Source organism: Cydia amplana, chromosome 1 (genome assembly GCF_948474715.1).
Source record: "Cydia amplana chromosome 1, ilCydAmpl1.1, whole genome shotgun sequence".
Taxonomy (NCBI): Eukaryota; Metazoa; Arthropoda; class Insecta; order Lepidoptera; family Tortricidae; genus Cydia; species Cydia amplana.
Window position 1 is genome coordinate 8,563,711 of NC_086069.1, and position 19,437 is coordinate 8,583,147.

General features: G+C 33.8%; 3 protein-coding genes across 6 annotated transcripts in view; all 3 read right to left on the reverse strand.

Moving 5' to 3' along the window:
• Nucleotides 1–1,990: 1,990 nt before the first annotated feature.
• On the reverse strand, nucleotides 1,991–9,867 carry LOC134652928 (vesicle-associated membrane protein 2-like). The gene is made up of 7 exons (XM_063508167.1): nucleotides 9,724–9,867; nucleotides 7,931–8,108; nucleotides 7,013–7,091; nucleotides 6,855–6,934; nucleotides 6,135–6,186; nucleotides 5,092–5,208; nucleotides 1,991–2,064 (listed from the first exon to the last, which is right to left on the reverse strand). Coding segments are annotated over exons 1-7 (510 nt in total). The 5' UTR covers nucleotides 9,726–9,867; the 3' UTR covers nucleotides 1,991–2,062.
• Nucleotides 9,868–13,074: 3,207 nt separating this feature from the next.
• On the reverse strand, nucleotides 13,075–18,376 carry LOC134647526 (neuronal synaptobrevin-like). 4 transcript variants are annotated; one of them, XM_063501885.1, is made up of 7 exons: nucleotides 18,176–18,376; nucleotides 16,428–16,569; nucleotides 15,936–16,014; nucleotides 15,630–15,709; nucleotides 15,316–15,367; nucleotides 14,495–14,587; nucleotides 13,075–13,157 (listed from the first exon to the last, which is right to left on the reverse strand). In XM_063501885.1, coding segments are annotated over exons 1-7 (450 nt in total). In that variant the 5' UTR covers nucleotides 18,178–18,376; the 3' UTR covers nucleotides 13,075–13,155. The 4 variants fall into 4 exon arrangements, 3 of the variants coding, with proteins under 3 accessions (XP_063357955.1, XP_063357949.1, XP_063357963.1); XR_010096831.1 differs by having other exon boundaries at nucleotides 13,102–13,157; nucleotides 14,495–14,616; nucleotides 18,176–18,364; XM_063501879.1 differs by lacking the exon at nucleotides 13,075–13,157 and having other exon boundaries at nucleotides 14,487–14,587.
• LOC134647389 (uncharacterized) overlaps nucleotides 15,389–19,437 on the reverse strand; it is a 251,895-nt gene continuing 247,846 nt past the window's right edge. Inside the window, exon 5 of the mRNA XM_063501739.1 lies at nucleotides 15,389–15,398. The gene's annotated coding sequence lies outside the window, so the exon portion shown is untranslated. The remainder of the gene's footprint in view (nucleotides 15,399–19,437) is intronic.

Below are 19,437 nucleotides of genomic sequence, written 5' to 3' on the forward strand. Positions count from 1 at the left end.
AAAATACAAGTACAAAAATTATAATTACCTATGTTGTTTTTGCCTTTAAATTTGGTTTCTTATTCCCTTAGACTTAGATAAAAGCCCAAATATTCCCATCAACATCAAGGGACTGTACTCGGAATTTAATAAACTCTGATCGGAAAATGTTTGGCTAAAGAATAATGTAATTCTGAAAATAAATAATAAAAAGAATATTATTAATATATTAGAGTATGATACAGAAAATTTTACAATATTCTTATTGTTTTTGTGTTTGCAGTAACCAAATAAACGTTTTATATATCTATCTATCTACCATTTATCTTTTAGATACAACACAATCGGATCGAATCACTTGTAGGTATTATTTATTTACTTAGGTTACCTACTAGAAATTCTAATTTAATTTCGGGTAATTAAAATGATGAATGATATAGACAAAGAGAATTTGTATTTACATTATAGATATACTCTTTGATATAGATAAACTGGTTATACATAATAGTTTATAATAAGATACGTCGGCATTAATTTTACGTTTTGTGCCTAATGGCAAATAAAATATCTGGTGACAAATGAAAATCAATGACTGTATTAATTTGTATACTCGATAAATATAATTCTAATGAAATAACTATTTTCAACTAAACTACACTAAATAATTTACTAAGTTATAACTTAAAAGATATTCTTTCCATATCTCTGGTAAAAATAAACATTCTGGTGTACAAATAAAAGCGATTCGAAACATAATGACCTGAACACGGTCTATGATTTATAATTTCCTACACACCTTTAATAAAAACAGCCCATGACTCACTAAATAGTTACAGTATCCTCTTTGAATTTCAAGCATTTAACACGCCAATGACATATAGGTACTTAGTTCAGATGTTTTATACATTTTATAATTTACATTAGGTATTAATTAATTTAAAATATTATGCTTTCTAGCTACTCTACCCGTTTTGTTTATAGGGTTGTGTTATACTTTTTATTAATTATTAAAATTGCAAATTAATCTTAGATGACAAGAAATAAATGTAAAATCTCCAATTGTAGAGTTCATCTGTAAAACACCTTCCTTATCGCATAAATTTTGGGCCAAATTAAAGACGATCCGTCATTTTTAGTCAAATAATTGCCCAAAAATATTACGAACGGAAAATGCATACAGATACAGTCGATGAGTAGACACCGCGCGCTCGCAGATGTGTACTGTTTAAGGGTGTGATAGACGGGCGAGTAAGTTCGCAGACTTACACATCTTGAGGACCTTTCCCACCTATGCCTATCTCATTCTAAGTACGCGTAATTTAAAACCATAGGGCAAGTTTGTCGACAATCCAAATTGTTTGTATCTTGTTTTTAGCCATCTTTGGCTCGTACGCTTGTCATTGCCGCGTACGAGTCGCGAGCCATCATTTCATTTGTAGCGCAGTCGTGGGCGCGGATCGCTTGTGACATTTGACGTTTGAGTTTATTTCGTTCGTTTTGGTTTTATAGCTCGTATGTCTGTCATCAACTTCGAAACGAATAAGTTCGCGAATCTTATATTCGCGATTTTATACATCGTTCGTCTATCACCCCCTGGTTCTCACAGTGCACGGTCATATGAAGCTGTCGTTACATTTTACTCATGTAGCAGTAGTTCTTATCCAGTTTGCGTACCGATTGTGGAAGCTGTATTAAATGAACAGTGCGCAATTAATTATTGTCGTTTTTATCACATTGTTGACGAAACTGGACGGTCTCCGTTTCATAATTTTGAAAATTATTTAATATAAGTCAAATACTAAGCCTTATTTCCGTTGTGTAATTTGATTTACCTAATTTAAGTCATTTCTTATTGGAAAGTCAATTCGAATATTTTTAATAGGTCGATACGTGAAATGTTCTTTAAGAAAATACAAGATTAAAGTATGTCCACGAGTTAAGACTTGACTGAAATCAAATTATGTTATTTGGGGTCGTTAGTACTGCTTATTATTTTAATTAAATAATTAGGCGCAGTATCCTGTTCATTTTAATTAACAGCACGTTTTGGCTACATGTTCTTGAGCACGGATCTCCATTTGGATTCTGTAAAAAAGAAACATAATCGATGAATAAATAATCCTTATTAAGTAGATAATGTCTCATGTCATGAAGCTTTCTAGTAGGTAATATCCTAACAAAAACATAAATGTGAAATGAGAGCCAAGTTCAATATTAAGAATAAGTATGTGTCGTTGTTGACTCGCCGACAAAAGAATTGAGATCTATATGGATGCCAAGTTCTGTGCTGTGTAGAAAATCCTGAAATTATAAAGGATTTGTCTTGGCTAGTTTTTACGTATAGGCATATAGGTAATATATATTTATCTATGCTTTACTTTTTCAAAAATTTGGTTTGTTTTTAAAAACTAGCCAAGACAAATCCTTTATAATTTCAGGATTTTCTACACAGCACAGAACTTGGCATCCATATAGATCTCAATTATTTTGTCGGCGAGTCAACAACGACACATACTTATTCTTAATATTGAACTTGGCTCTCATTTCACATTTATGTTTTTGTTGGGATATCATTACTTTTTGTACAGAAATTACTATAGTAGGTATTCATCATGAAAGCAGTTTGCCTAAGCTGAAAAGGAGACCCTCGCTAACGCGCGGTTAATTGTCAAAAAGTTTCAGTTTTCACATTTTTTTCTTTTGTATACGCCTAATAGTCTACCTTCATGCCAAATATCAAGTTTGTAAGTGATCTAGAAGTGGGTTAGGTTTTTGGTCTTATAAGTATTAATTATTTTTTTCCATCGAAATATCAATAATTTCCAGTTTTCAGATTTTTCTCTCTATACGCACCTAATAGTCTACTTTCATGCCAAATATCAAGTTTCTGAGTCATCTAGAAGTGGGTTAGGTTTATGGTCTATAAGTATCAATAATTATTTTTTTCATCGAAATATCAATAATTTCTAGTTTTCAGATTTTTCCCTCTATATGCACCTAATAGTCTACCTTGATGCCAAATATCAAGTTTCTAAGTCATCTAGAAGTGGGTTAGGTTTTTGGTCTATAAGTATTATTTTTTTTTTCCATCGAAATATCAATAATTTCCAGTTTTCAGATTTTTCCCTCTATATGCACCTAATAGTCTATCTTTATGCCAAATATCAAGTTTCTAAGTCATCTAGAAGTGGGTTAGATTTTTGGTCTATAAGTATTAATTTTTTTTCCATCGAAATATCAATAATTTCCAGTTTTCAGATGTTTCTCTCTATACGCATCTAATAGTTTACCTTCATGCCAAATATCAAGTTTCTATGTCATCTAGAAGTGGGTTAGGTTTTTGGTCTATAAGTATCTATTTTTTTTTTTCATCGAAATATCAATAATTTCCAGTTTTCAGATTTTTCCCTCTATATGCACTTAATAGTCTACCTTGATGCCAAATATCAAGTTTCTAAGTCATCTAGAAGTGGGTTAGGTTTTTGGTCTATAAGTATTAATAATTTTTTCCATCGAAATATCAATAATTTCCAGTTTTCAGATTTTTCTCTCTATACGCACCGAATAGTCTACCTTGATGCCAAATATCAAGTTTCTAAGTCATCTAGAAGTGGGTTAGGTTTTTGGTCTATAAGTATTAATTATTATTTTTCCATCGTAATATCAATAATTTCCAGTTTTCAGATTTTTCCCTCTATATACACATAATAGTCTACCTTTATGCCAAATTTCAAGTTTCTAGGTCATCTGGAAGTGGGTTAGGTTTTTGATCTATATGTCAGTCAGTCACAAAAATGCCGGTTTTTAAACGTTAATTTATCAATAACTGTTTGAGCTATGTTTATGAAATTTTGTATTTTGTACAAGCTAAGGGACTTGAATACATATGCCAAATTTCATGTATATTGGTTAAGTGGGTTTCAAATTGTGAAGGGGTCAAAAGTAGCTCGAAATGGTTCGTGTAATATTACACACGGTTGCTGCGTCGCAAGTTCCTTTTTCTTTGAACTTGGCTGGACACGCTACCGCGTGTCTAGATTCTGAAAGTATATTAAATAGTCTACAGGTATCATACGTTTTTATATCCATTTTAATACTAATTAGGCATTTTCTTTATGTACATAGGTAATGATATTAAAATATATATATATATTATAATAGATTTCAGTGCTAAATATTTTTTCGGTTATATTTGAATAGAAAACCGAGATCAATATTTAACCTTTAACTTTAATAAACAAGAGTGCCAGTGAATACATATGTACCTACCTTCAACATTAACAAGTGGGAAGGATCAGCTTAATAAATAATAGTGCCCATAAAACTATTAACTTATTAGTACCTACCTATATTTCTGATATTTTAATTTTTTTTGTCAACAACATGATTTTACATATTTTGGCATATTTTATTATATTTTTACGTATTTTGGCCTCGTCTTATTTCTACAAATTATCAATTGTATTAATATGTAAATATTTGTGAACGACATACGTATAATATATCTGAGTCTTTTGCATCTTTTCTTCAAGTACTTATTTATTTCATGTAGTTCGAGTAAAGCTGGAAACAAATTATCGGACGCGGCTGACGGACGCGGCTGACGCGCGCGACATAAAAGTGTGCACAGTCAGGAACATCCAACGCGCCAGATTTCTGTCGGATGTCCGAAGGCTCAAGGTTACGTCCACGGCTTACCTCCGATAGTTTGCACAGTTCAGTGTATATTCATTATCTAGATACCTATAAGTCGCGGCTGTGAGCCGCGTCCGTCAGCCGCGTCCGATAATTTTTTTTTTTTTTTTTTTATTAATTTATTTAGAACACAAACAGTCACATAATGCAAATGGATTTATAGTACAATGTAGTGTACTTAACATACTTAAGAAACAGACCTGGAGGTTCATTAATCAGTAAATAATGTTAACATACATAATAACCGTAGAAAGAAAAAGAAATTTGAAATTATGAACCATACCTATTTAAATTATATTTACCAGTCTTCAAAACAAACAGTATTGTGTGAAGTTATATAGAGGGTACGTACGTAGAAGATTGGAAAATAGGTTTAACATCAATTTCTAATTTAGTTGTTTCCAGCTTTATGCTTACATTTGCCAGCCGCGGGTGCAGGAGGTGGGGTGCCCTCGGCTGGCGCAGCCGGGCCCGGTACTGCTGCCGCTGGTGCTGTCTGCACCGCCGCCGGGGCGTCGCCTCCACTGTACCGGACTGAGACAAAATATTATTAAATACTACACACACATCTGTGGAATATTTCACAAACACATAAATCTCACACCAACACCACCTATGGCATCTGGGCAATGTGTCTGAGTGAACTAACCAAATTATTTTGGAGTCAGTACTCTCATCACAGATATCATTGTAAAACGTTGTGACTTTATCCTTGATTTAATAATTTCACTAATTTTGTAACGTACCACGATTGCCCAAATAACATTTGTAAAGAAGGTTTATCACGACTCTCCCTTGGTGAAAACAAATATCTGTTTTGCTACATTTCTGCATAAGTGTACTGTCTCCATAATCCACACTATATTATTTCTAAACACTACTGGGTGATTCTACTGATACCAGCATGATGTAATTAAGATTTTAATAGTCTTATCACAGTATTACATAATATATTATATCTCTTAGGATAATGATTTAGCATATGTAAGTAAAAAAAAATCTAAGAAAGCTTTTGAATTACTAATAATCATTAAAATTTCTCAATGACCAATGCTATAGTTAGCAATTAATCCGTATGTTTTTTCAAGTTTGTTAAATACATCACAGTTACCAAAGATGCTAAATCAATACAATCACCTACACTACAAACATATACTAACAAATACGTGTAGATTGCGATTAAGTAATACGTGTCATTAAAAAATAATAATAAAAACTTCAAGCAGCGATTATGGTAATTATCAAGCTCAATGTATAATTTGGAGTGTGTTCGAATTTTTTGGCTAAAGTGTAAATATAAAATTAGATGGTAGGTATAATAGATATAATAGCGGAAACCATTTGAAACCTCATAAAACTAAGTGATTATTTTCTACACTTTCACCCAAGATATGAAAAATCTTGTGCTTAAAAAAAGGTGGGATTACTTAAACAAGAAATAATTGTTCGTAGCGACTCACCATACAGAATACCTATTATTATGAGTCCGATTACTCCCATTATTATCATCATCTGAAATACGTTACAATATCTAGTTTATTTATTTAAATGACAGGTAACACTCTTTTTCTTTTCAATCACATTATTGTTATTTTTATTTTCAATTCTTCAATTATTTATCCTTCATCCAATAATCATTTTGATCTAATTATTGCACCAGGTGGTTGGTGGTATATTTAGCCAACTAACCCAGCCAGCTTTGGAGGTTTTTAGCATAGGTACCTAACTTTTAAGACGTCTGCACACCCGTTTAATTAACTAAAATTCCATTAATACGCCTATGACAAACCTGCCCTAGTAGCACGGTCGCATTTTTATCGTTTATCACCATGCCTGTCACGTTCTAACAAGTATGTAAGTGCGAAAGTGACGGGCATAGTGATAGTCGATAAAAATGGAACCGTGCTGAGCCCGCTGGTAATTATAAATTAATATTTGTGTATAAAGGGGCCCAGTGATTAACAGTCCACCGGACGGTATCGGCCTGTCAGTTGTTCGGAACTGTCAAAATTTTGTTCTAACAGACAGGCCGATACCGTCCGGCGGACTGTTAATCAGTGGGCCCCTTTAGGCATTTTATTGCAGATTTGCACCGGCAACAGTGTCATTTACGCCCCAGAAATGTGTAGTTATGAATTTAGTGTGCCAATGTAATTAATTAGATACTATTTTAATGATACCTTGAGATTTTCTAGCCAGAACTTGTTCTTGAGACTGGCCGCTTGGCTCTTGAATGCAGAAGCGCCATCCTCTAAAGCCTCTGTAAATACGTTTAAAATTGTATTTTATAGTACCTACTGCCTTCAACCTAATATTTTAAAGTAAATTAATACTTTACCAGCTCTTTCGCTGAGATCCGATATCAAATGATCCCTCTCCAAGACTTTGTCCATATTTGTTTTCATTATATCTACCACCTGAAAAGATATCAAACAAAAAGTTGATCACACCGCTAAACATTCATAGGTACTTCAACAATAATTTGCACAAGATTTTGTTTCGATTAATTTGAATAAGATTGAGGTATTATTAATGAAGAAACCGAATCCCCTGATACAGGGGATTGTTGGGAATATAAACTTCAGGCAAAAAACTTACTTAAATATTAAATCGTGGGAATGTCATAATTTTGCAATATATCTAGTTAGTATTGAATGTTGGATATATTTTTGGTTGTCTTTATTTTAAGGTGAAAATACATCGTCGTTAAAATATGCCCTTAGATTTAATAGTTGTATTGAACTTCTTAAACAAACCTTACGTTTTAAATCGTAGTAAGTAACTGGCAATATTTATCATTTGATATTGTAACTATAGTCTATTTTTTACTATTAAGTACTACGCCATACATTTTCTATGCAAGAAACAACTTCATATTATAGTAAAAAAAAAACTATAAATAGTGTACGCCTTTGAAGCCATATTAGGTATGTTAAATATCTACCCGTTAACAAGACTTATACGCAGGTACCTTTAGGGATAACCTACTTATGGTAATATATAAGTGGACTAACGTTAATCGACCCCGTCTCCGTGTAGCGTCATACTTAGGTAGAGTTAGGTTCTTTACTTATGACGCTATATTATTTATTAGAATATGCTTGATATACCTAAAAGTCTGTGTCTTCTGGAGCCACCGCTTCACAGCCTGCTGCAGTATGGTGCAAGGCCCATCTAGCAGCTCGCCAGCGGGCCTGACTGGTAGCCTGGTGCAACCACGGCACCGCGTTGTTTAATTTGCAAGTGGCTGACATACCTCATCGACTTGCGCTTGTGTTTGCTGCAGCCGCCGCTGTGCTGCCTGCTGCTGCATAGTGTGGGGCCCGCCTAGCAGCTCGCCATCGGGCCCGTACTGCGGTTCGCGCGGCTTCGGAGGGCCCGGCGGACCCGGTGGCGGCGCAGCCGCTTCCGCATCCTTTTCCTTGTCTTTTCCCCTTAAATAAATATGTATACAATATTACATAAATGTGATTCATAGGTTCGATTCGGCCACTTAAAAATCAAACCAACCAATTTTGTACACTTTGGTGTTTGCTAATAATAAACAATTCCTGAATCATTATAATCATAACTAATGTGGTTCCTCCTCGAATCAATATTAACCTCTTTCTATTCTTATCGCAACTGAAATATTCGACTGATATTAGTCGGAGTCATTCTCACAATCATTGTGAAATTGACTGGCTGGTACGTGTTGCATCATCACTTCTGACATTACCCTCCAAGTGTTGGGTAGGCTTAGATGTATACGGGTAAACACCGAATACAAATTGTGATTTAATTTTCGGGCTTTACCCAAAAGGCTTTTTGCGTAATACTATTAGGTAGGTGGACCCAGTTTACCCAGTTTACAGTTTACTTAAAATTTACGGGCAACACTAGAAGGTTAAGGAAACTAAAGTTTACCTAGTATTACCCAAGCCTCTTGGGTAAAGCCCGAATACAAGTAAACTTAGGCTTGGTTAGTACTAGGTATACCTAGTATACCTTTTTAACCAAGCTTTTTGATAAAGTTTACCCGTATACATCTAGGTCTACCCAACACTGGGAGGGTAATTTCAGAAGTGATGATGCAACACCTAACATTACCCAGCCAGTGTTGGGTAGATCTAGACGTGTACGGACGGTGTAAAGGCCGAATAAAAATTAATGTTGTAAAAATGTACGGACTTTACCCAAAAGGCTCGGGTAATACTGGTTATACTAGGGTAAACTAGAGTTTAATTAACCTTCTAACATTACCCGATACATATACAAGTGTCTGACCTTATATGAACCAAGATTATTCATCTCGAAGTCATAATTATTTGTGTATTCTATATGTAGTTTATCAGAATTATTAGTTGTTCAGTTGTTTACCATAATTCTAATAAGTAAATTCCTTTTTTCTTCTTGCGCAATTTATACATGTCTCTGTTTGGCCCAATGGTTGACTGGTAGAGAAAGCCATTAGGCATTAAGTCCGCCATTTGTACACAATTTTTGTGTTTAGTGCAATAAAGTTTAAATAAATATATATATAAATAATTGAGTGATAGAAACCGAAAGAAAATATGTCATTGGAGCGTACAGTACCGTAGTATTCGCTAATCAATACAAAAATTGGCAAATTGCCAGTTGACGTCACCATAGTAGAACAAAGTTTTCTTTCCGCACTATATATTTATTGACTATTTTAGTTTAATCCAACTATACAAATAACGACAGTATTTAAAACGATAAGGTTCAAATCCGCAGACCTAAAACTTCACTTCACAATGCGTCAAAAACTACTGCAGTTTAACTTGACATACTTAAGTTTGCAACGAAATAATATGTTCTAAGGCTAAACCCATTAAGAACCAGTAATTCTTAAGACTCTTGAATACTGTTTATCAATTTTCTAATAAGCTATTAAACATTTGAAACGAAATTCTTGAATTCACTTATAAACTTCATTGGTAGACAACAATCAACATAGCATTAAAAAGTATTACGACCACTCGAAATTTGATTAGAAAAAACATATTAATCAGGTTTAACAGTGCGTGTAAAGGCATAATTACTCACATTTTGCGTATTTTCCGCGGTATCCAAGGGCTTCAACTGTCCGGTACTAACTAGGGAAAGCGGGAGCAGACTGGCTGGCGACACTACGGCACCAAATGACGCAGAGCGCTGAAACGGCCCTGGCCATGCACATACACTGAAAAACTAGCTCCACTCTCCCTCTCTTTCACTACCACCCGTGTAATACCGAGTGACTGAGATGGGGCAACAGTAGTTTCAAAATGCGGTTATCGGAGTAGTGCTCTTGTTTTTATGTAGTGATGTGCAATACCGCTAAAGGCGAAGTAATAGAGATTATGATATTTTTCGACTAGTGATGTGCCATATCGCCAAATTAGTGGCTTGATACTTCTATTAAATAACACTGCAGCTATGTATATTGTATGTAGCTTAGGTATTGTAAAGAAAAAGCGAGAGTGCTTATGAGTTAACTAGACCGTACAGTCGCCATCAGATATATCGAAGCGGCCGAGGTGCTCACAAATATCTGAACACGCCTCTATTGTCAGGGCGTTAGAGTGCGTGTTCAGATATTTTTGAGCACCTCGGCTGCTGAGTTAACTAGACCGTACAGTCGCCATCAGATATATCGAAGCAGCCGAGGTGCTCACAAATATCTGAACACGCCTCTATTGTCAGGGCGTTAGAGTGCGTGTTCAGATATTTTTGAGCACCTCGGCTGCTCCGATATATCTGATGGCGACTGTACATTTAAGTATGTAATGATGACCGAAACAAAGTAGGTACATACCTATACTAACAATAGGTATCTGTCTAGTTTTAGTTACGCAGCAGTTTTTTTCAGTAGTATTTAAGCAGAACCATATGACTCGACCAAATAAGTATATATATTGAGCAATTTTATTTTTACCAGACTATCGACGGAGCGATGTTTTTCGAGCGTGTGCAACTATGTGTATCGATAAATATGTCTTATTCTTTTGCAAGCCTAAAGCTTACGTCGTTTGATGGAGTTGTGAAGGTAGGCTTTAGTAAAGTTGCGAGTCCTAACTGCAGCCGGTTTTTTTTTTCGTCTTGTTCTGCTTATCATACATATATTTACTTCTTTTGTACAAGAAATTAATTGACTACTTCTAACATTTTATTTTAAGTTATGTGCAAGGGCAACCCTAAAGCATTTTCATAAACAAAACAACACATCAAAATATTTGGACGCTTAGATTATCTGTCGTGTCAGATTTTGTACTGGAGTCCGTTTTTCATTAACCTGCTAGTTATCTCGATAGATTCAAGATTTGCTTCTTTAGTCAAACGTTATTCAATTAAATCAGGTAATAAATCATGATGAAATTAGAAGCAAATAAAACAACTCTTTTATTATGTAATCATTTTAATCACATTATTATATAACCTAAAACTGTTTACTTCTTGTATTCTATTAAGTACATATAATAAACTCCTATGAAAATGTCGTCAAACGACGCCCTTGCTTTGCAGATATTAAAAAAATAAGAACCTTGAAAATTCTGTGTTTCAGGCCAAAAATAAGTCCAAGATTAAATATGTACAATCACAACATCATAAATTTAAATTGTAAGTATTTTATTTCTATTCGTTGAATCAAAAATTTGTAATATAAATATGTAGGTATAACTCTATAAAAGTTTGAATTTGTTTATTGATATGATTTTAGTTATTAAAATTAAGATGAAGACAGAAATATTTAAGTAAGTATGTATTTCGTTTATTTACAAATTTCGATATTCAAAATTCGATACAAGGTTCGATATTTTGTTTTGGGGCACCTCGAATCGTTCTGCTTATAAGAAATGTGATTTTCATTAGCTTTATAGGTACCAGAAATATCACTAGATATGTATTCTTAAAGATTTAAACGAAGCTGATGAACTCTATTGTAACAATAATAATCTGTTTAACATAAGTGCATTTAAAGGTATTAGACTCAATTAATATATATATAATATGTATTATGTGATTTATGTGATATGCACAACACCGAAAAGTTAAAAGTTGTAGAATACTATTAAATGTCCCATTTTATAGATACAGTAGATACACGCATCATTCCACAGTTATTATAAAAGAACTAATATTGTCAATGGCACCATATTATTAAGGTATACTTACAATTTTCATCTAAATTTATAATTCAATATTTCAAAGCAAATAACAGCTAAATACTGCAATAATTGCAAAACTAACTGAAAATCGAGTTCTAAGATCGTCTAACTCATAGGAGGGTGAAATTATCTAATTCGTATAAAATTGAAGGCACAAGAATAAATGAAAGCAAACTTTAATATTAACCCTACGATTTACACAAAAATTGTAAATACAGTCCATTTTAATCGAAATAATTTTAAGTTAGATATCGCTAAAGAATGTACCTCAAGTACAGAATTTTTTGAATTTTTAAAGTAAATTTCTAATTGACATTTAATACTGGCAAATCATTATACAGCCCTAATAATGTGTAACATATACATTGCAAATAATTGACTTCAACAGGCTCCATAATCTGGCGGCAGGTCCACATCTCTTTCCCACAGTTACTTATACATATATTCCGACTACATTTGTCAATTAGTAAAGAGCGGATATGCAATTTTATAGATATTGTACTATGAGACTAAATACTAAACGAGATTTACCTTAATTATATATACCTATCACTTAATAATTCAATTCCATTTATTTCTATTTCGGCTAACTTTGGTGTTACGATTTTACATTTCGTATGTTATTGCATTTAAATTGTTTAACCAACAACCAATAGCATGTTTATTTACATAATCCTCTATTTAAACATGAGTTATAATAATAATGTTATATTAATTTAATATGGATAAAGGTTCCACTACGATTGGAAGAACTCGCTCACTAATATATGTAAGTATCTCTTTGATTATTTTAGAGCATTCATAGGCCGATGTAGAGTCAAAATTAAAGCAGCGTCGCAGCGAGGTCTCAAATCATAATTTAAATGTTACACTTATTAAGGACTTGTACGTAGTATCCTAGAACAAGGCACGCAAATAAATTTAAATATTAGCAGAATTTTAAGAATTACCTTTAATATTCTTTTTTTTGTTTCCCCATATTATTAACAAATTAAAAAATAAGAAATATTACAATGGGTACTTATACGAAAATAGTACCTTAGAGTCATTAAAGTTGTTTGGCTTTAGGTACGTAACGTCATGTTAGCAATTTAAATATTTGATATTAAAATTTGTAAGTATCTAAGTAATACGAATTTCATAAGTTTTCATTTACCGCAAATCTTGTTCCATTGTTAGGTATTCTAGACTCTAAATATGCTACCTAATTTATCAAGTAGATAGTAGAATATAAAGTACCTATTAGGTTATATGTAGCATGTGTTTGAAGACAGCTTCACGGTTTAAGTAGAACCCAACGGTGCGATGAATAAGTAACTTACATGTATTTTCCTGAAACATAAATAAGAACATCAAGTATGCGATTAATTTAAATTAGGTACACCCGAAATATGCTCTCCTGACATCTACTTACCTACCTACCTATACTTAAGAGCCAACAGGAGTGGTCATTTCTCCATACAAACGTACTCGACTGTTTCCTCCGTGGGTTTTGAAGCTAGAGCAATGATTTTTTCAACTCAGATTAATGTTGTCAATATCTGTGTCGGACCGTTTACTTTTTTTTTTTTTTTTAAGGCGCTAGAGCCCTTCAAAAATGGCCAAAATGGCCTAATTAACCATGCTGCAATGAGAGGCGTGGTATTCAAAACTGATATCAATTAGCCAAAAAAGCAAAACGGTCTGACACAGATAATTTCATATTTGGTTATGATTGGTTATGTTTTGGAGGAGGAAACAGTCGAGTACGAAACCTCGATTTTTGAGATTTTTACGCAGGATTTTTCGCATTGTCCTTATCGCACTAGTTTTAGGAGCCGCTTCCGTTAGCGAGACGGGTATATTTACCTAAAATATTTAAATCTCAGCTCCTGTTTCAGCTTAAGCGTATTGAGTAAAACTTGTGGGAATATTTTATGTAAGTAATAACTACCTACCTAGTTATTTTGTGAATGAACATCATTAAATAAGCAAAAAAATATTATTATTACCTACACATAAAAATAACGTAAACGGAGTTCATATCTTACCAGGGTCCTCTGTTTAAGATAGTTATAGTAGGTATACAATGTTAAAAAGGTGTTAATATAGGAAAGCGTAAGGTGTAGGTATTAAAAATATATTTAAAAAGATTATAATTTAAATGTGTTATAAACTTCGAATGAGTGCTACTACGATCGATTAATACCCGAAATTGTAGAAAAGTTGCATTAATTAGGTACGTTACACTGTTATGTTATTATGTTGAATGTGTGTTTAAATTATATTACTCACCTTGTGTTTACCAGTTTCAAGCAACATGTAATTAAAGCATCATTCATGCGCAAGCTTTGCAAGTTCAAAAAGGAAGGAAGTCAAAGTGACAAAGACAGAAGGCATTGACATAGATATCTAGGGACTGGCTTTACGAGCAATAATAATGAGGCATGACAGGGGCCAGTACAGCGGTGTGAAATCGCTACAACGCGATTGGTTGATGAGTTCGCATCACGCGAACGATTGGTTGACGAGTTCGCATTACGCGCGCTATTGGTCGCAACTAGTCGCGTTAGACTGCACGATTGGCTGGAATTCGTGGGTAGCACCGCTAAACTAGTACGATGTTTAGTGCCCCACTAGCCCGTCCTTAGATATTATACGTCAATGACAGAAGGACTAACATTACTCACAATGAATAGTGTTAGCGGACATAGTGATATTGCTGGCTATGCCCGATATACCCGCCGGGGCGCCAGTCATAGTCGGGGTGCCACGGTATCGAACTAACCAAACATTTGTTTAATGTTATCACCTGCAAACAGCCATAAGCAAAACATTGCCTCGAAGCAGCTACCCTCTATCTTACGGATAGGTAGTGTTGTTTTACTCCAACTAAATTTAGCACTAGAAGGGTAAGACGCTACGACCATTGTGAAGTGTGTAATTTGTTTCGGCCACCTAGGTAGTTCAAAAATAAATTACGTAGACAGCAGGGCAAACCTTAACATGTTAATTATCATTTTGTGTATTACCTAATGATAGCCTTTAATTAATCGATATATTATATTTACCAAAATGTTTGCTCTAAAACATTTTTTGAGCTCCATTATATTCATAGAACAAAAGGCACTCATGAAACAAAACACTTTAAATCTGTGTAAATAAATATTTAAGTGTCGGATAATGTTGTAAGTGTTGTAACTTCATATACAAATATAAAAAGGGGTATGACGAGATGCCATGAGAATTCTAATACAATAGATCATTCTCACATAATAACAGCTCGGAAGGAAATTTGAAAAACACCCAATAAAGTAATATTTACATTACAGCCAATCATAACATATAGTTATAGCGGGTCTAGGCAATAGAGTTGAAACTGGCATATGAAACATAGCAACGCATTAAAAATTTACTGGAAGTATTATGTTTCAACTCTTACTGCTCAATAAATCTAAGCTTCGTTCACTCGACAACATTGAGGATGTTATTTTACTATATCATGACTTACCAAACAGCAGGCCTATTATGACGATTCCAATCACTCCCATTATTATCATCATCTGTAATCAAATGTAATAATATGTAAATAATTAAAAATGTATAGGCCGGATTCCACCAGTGTGCAGCACAAGCATATTCATTCAAAACTGCTTGTGCCGCAATCCCACGTTAAGTGTAATAAGTGCGGCACTGTTAAATTTTATTTGTAGAATAAAGGTGCTCTGTAAGAACGTCGACAATTGAATTGAATTACTTTTTGACATCTCAACGGTAGTGGTAACATTCGACGTGTACTTGATGCTGCTTAGATTTTAAAAATACCTTTAGGTTTTGAAGCCAGAATTTGTTCTTTAAGCTCTTGGCCTGTTGTTCAAACTGCGACGCACCGTACTGGAGTGCATCTGTAGAGAAAAACATTACATATTTGTATTACTGGGATAATATTAGATGTAGATTGATTAATAATATTTTTTATTAAGCAAAATATTGAAAACTTTGTAATTAAGTATTTTAATGTTTCCAATATTTGACATTTGATTTGATGAATTGAATTGCAATGGCTCGTAAGTGCATAAATTCTGAAGGGAGAGCTTTTTGCATAAATATGTATCTAGACTATCTAGTTACCAGCTCTGTCATCTAGCTCTGATAACTTCGAGTCTCTTTCCAGGACCTTTTCGACGTTGGTTTTCATAATGTCCACCACCTAGAAGATGAAGTAAAATGTAAAATGTTAGAGATTTTGTACGTAATGGCGCAAGATATTATTATTGTATTTGCAAGATATAGGTACAGGACTGAAAATTTTGCTTTTGAGATAGCTGACAATGCCCAAATAAAATAAGAAGTTAAGGTTTTTATTTTATTATTTGAACTGATTAAAAGTACAAGTATTTATTTTATTGCATTACTATTATCGCTTTCTTTAAGCACTGAGATATTGTTATCTATTACTTTCTACGACAACTTTGGTCAACAAGATGTTGCAATTTAATTGTGATGAATAAACAGATTTACACAATTGTTTACGGATAATCGGCAGCAGGGATTAAGTAGATACCAATTGCGTTTATAATTTGCCGAATCTAGCGCACTCTTGTGCTATGTCTCTATGTGTACCTCGTCAACTTGCGCCTGCGTCTGCTGAAGCCTACGCTGCGCGGCCACCTGCTGCATGTTCCGCGGGCCGCCGATGATCTCCCCGTCGGGGCCCGTCTGCGGCTCCGTCGGCGGCATGCCAGGGGGGCCTTCTGGAGCAGCCCTGGAATTTGTATGCAACATAGGTTTCATCACTCAGGTTTTACTATACCTAATTAGTTTGAACAGATGATGCTCTACTCTCCTTTTTTACACAGCTATTTAATTTTTTTTTATATATAAAAATGTAGGACTTAAGAAAATTCGCTTTTTAGTAAGTATTCGTAATGGCCGATTCATAAATAAACAGCGTTTATGTAAAACATATTAGCAGTAATTATTGCCGATTAATTTCTAAATATATCATTATAATATAATTTCTTATAGTCTGGCAAACATGACTTGTCAGTCAGTAAAAACTGTAAAATTAATATAAACGTCGTCAAACAATGGCGACAAACGTCAATAGGTACAATAAATTCTAACGCAGACAGCTTTCAACGTGTACGGTCAAGGTCATTGACATTTCTGAACAGATGATTATAGTCAAAAGTCTGAAGAATTAAACACTTAGTAAGAGTAAGCTTAACGAATCATGTTACTTTATTTTTATTACATATTTCAGTTTATAAATAGCAGTAAATTTATTTAGTAACAAATCGATATTCCTCGGCTTTTTCAATAGGTACATCTGCGTAATGCTATTCATCGATCGCCAGGTATTCAATAGATTTTCCAGTCAGCAGGTTGTGGTTAACTAAATGATAGGTTAAGTTTAAGGACAACTTGATGGCCAATCAATATGCTGCTTGTAAAAATGCCACGTCATATAGTCTGTTCGATTGCAAGACAAGTTAATATCAAAATAGTAATTGGCAATGTTAATTTCAAAATTTATCATTATGATTAAATAAAATATATAAAATAATTATGTTAACAACTTTCTATGAAATAAGACCTACCTACTCTAGATACTTATTACTAAACCTCTTCTCTAAGCTGTCAAATTATATTAAGCAAGTCTCCTATTTTATTAACTTACAATTCTACTTAATTTAAATAATATAATAAAAAAAACAAGATAACAATTGGTAAGAAGTGCAATTTTATTTTATTTTATTAGGCACACTAAACAGATATCGTACAATATCCTAAAAACTTGGTGCTGATTTAATAAAATATTTTTATATCATTTATTTTATTCATTAATCTGTTTACAGAAAGGCATAGAAAACCTCTTACAATAGCAACAGGTACACAATATTTAGTTTTACACAATGTTTTTTGGCAAAGGGTGTAACAGCTTTCATTCAAGTCCATCTAAATTGGAAAGTTGCCAATGGAAATTAAAATCAACCATAAATTCTACAACGACCAAAATTGTTATTACTAAAACAAATCCAATTAATTATTGAGGTATATAATCTAGCCATATATATGTCACCGTAAAATTGTAAACACTCGTCATATTATAATCTCGCTAGTTACATTATAAACTGACGGTAGGGAGATTATAATCTAACCTAACCTAACCTACGTTAGATTATAAACTAACGGGTTCACAATCTTACGGTGTCATATATAAACAGTTTAACAGTTTTTTGGCAATTAAAAAAAATGAAGCAACAGTTCTTTATTAAAATATTCAACATGTGGATTTTCGTAAAATACGTTTATCAGTGTCAACGCTAGTCTTTTCATGCATTTTCCCTTTCTGAAACTTTACTTACATGTTTTAAGTCTTCTTTAAAAATTTATTCGTGGAGCTGAAACCGATGTTTTTTGTATGCAATTATAGGCGGGAGGTGGGGAACTTTCAACGGAGGCTTTCAGGCGCGCGCTGTTGCCGCAAAGCACGACTGAAGCCGGCCGCAGTGAACTCGCGCACACAAGTGCTTCACGAGTTTTCCATTATTTCGAGTTATCTTAAAAATTGTAAACAAAAAATAATTATTTAAGTGCTTGCTGCCAGTAAATGCACAGGGTACGACTAGTTCTGTATGACTTCTATTTCAGTTTATAACGATTTTATTCTAAATGATTTTAATCTAAAAATCTCTTAATGAAATATTAGGTATACTTACATTTTCTGTTACCTCTGTACAATTTATTAACATAGCTTATTTTTTACTTTATTGAATTGAATTCAATGAAATAACATAGGTATTTACGTGATTACATCGTTTCCAACTTTAAAAACGCGATAGTTCAAAATTTTACTAAAGTGACTATACATGTTCTTTCTGTGTATCCTTCATTTAATGTATTTTGGGCTTTAGATTTCATACCAAAGTTATTTCATTCTGCTAGATCCACGTGCTAATGTTTGTAGCCGCGAGCCGCTCTGTAGCTTTAAGGAACTAAGACGATTCATCACAGGCCTTTGCGTCTATTGCAGACGATTTATACATTGCTAACTACCTTGATGTAGTGTAGGGACGCCCGACCGGAAGCAGGCGGGCTGTCGATCGCGTGTCGCGTTCATTCAGCCCTAACTACCTAACTACAGGTTGGCCAACTTAGAGGTATACAAATTTTTTTTGCCGCCATTTTATTTTGGCGGTAAATATGACAGTTATTGCATGAAAATTAGTTTGTGTAGATACGGCAAATTTAATATGGAGCGTTTTACGACGGAACGTGTTTTAATCATTAAAAACAATAGAAACATTAAAAATAACGTTTCCCGGTCGATTAATTTCGAGAAACGGTGACATTGACTGGCCCCCAAGATCGCCTGATTTAACAGCTCCTGACTTTTTTCTGTGGGGCTATCTAAAGGGACGTGTCTATGCTAATAGGCCAACGAACCTTCAGCAATTAAAACAAAATATTCGAAACACTGTCGCTGAATAACGCCAGAAATGTGTGAAAAAGTGATGAAAAACGCGATGAAAAGGGTTCGCATCTGCCATGCTGCTAGAGGTGGACATTTGTCTGACATTATTTTTCATATGTAATTGCTGATATTATATTTAACAAGGAATACTTA

Excerpts from the sequence above, each read along its gene's own strand:
- LOC134647526 (XM_063501879.1), bottom strand. Across the intron at positions 15,710-15,935 it reads AGAGCTAGATGACAGAGCTG|ATGCACTCCAGTACGGTGCG; the intron begins GTAACTAGATAG and ends TTTTCTCTACAG. Across the intron at positions 14,588-15,315 it reads CATAATAGGCCTGCTGTTTG|TTCGATACCGTGGCACCCCG; the intron begins GTAAGTCATGAT and ends ATGTTTGGTTAG.
- LOC134652928 (XM_063508167.1), bottom strand. Across the intron at positions 7,092-7,930 it reads CACAAGCGCAAGTCGATGAG|GTGGTAGATATAATGAAAAC; the intron begins GTATGTCAGCCA and ends ATATCTTTTCAG. Across the intron at positions 6,935-7,012 it reads GGATCTCAGCGAAAGAGCTG|AGGCTTTAGAGGATGGCGCT; the intron begins GTAAAGTATTAA and ends ACGTATTTACAG.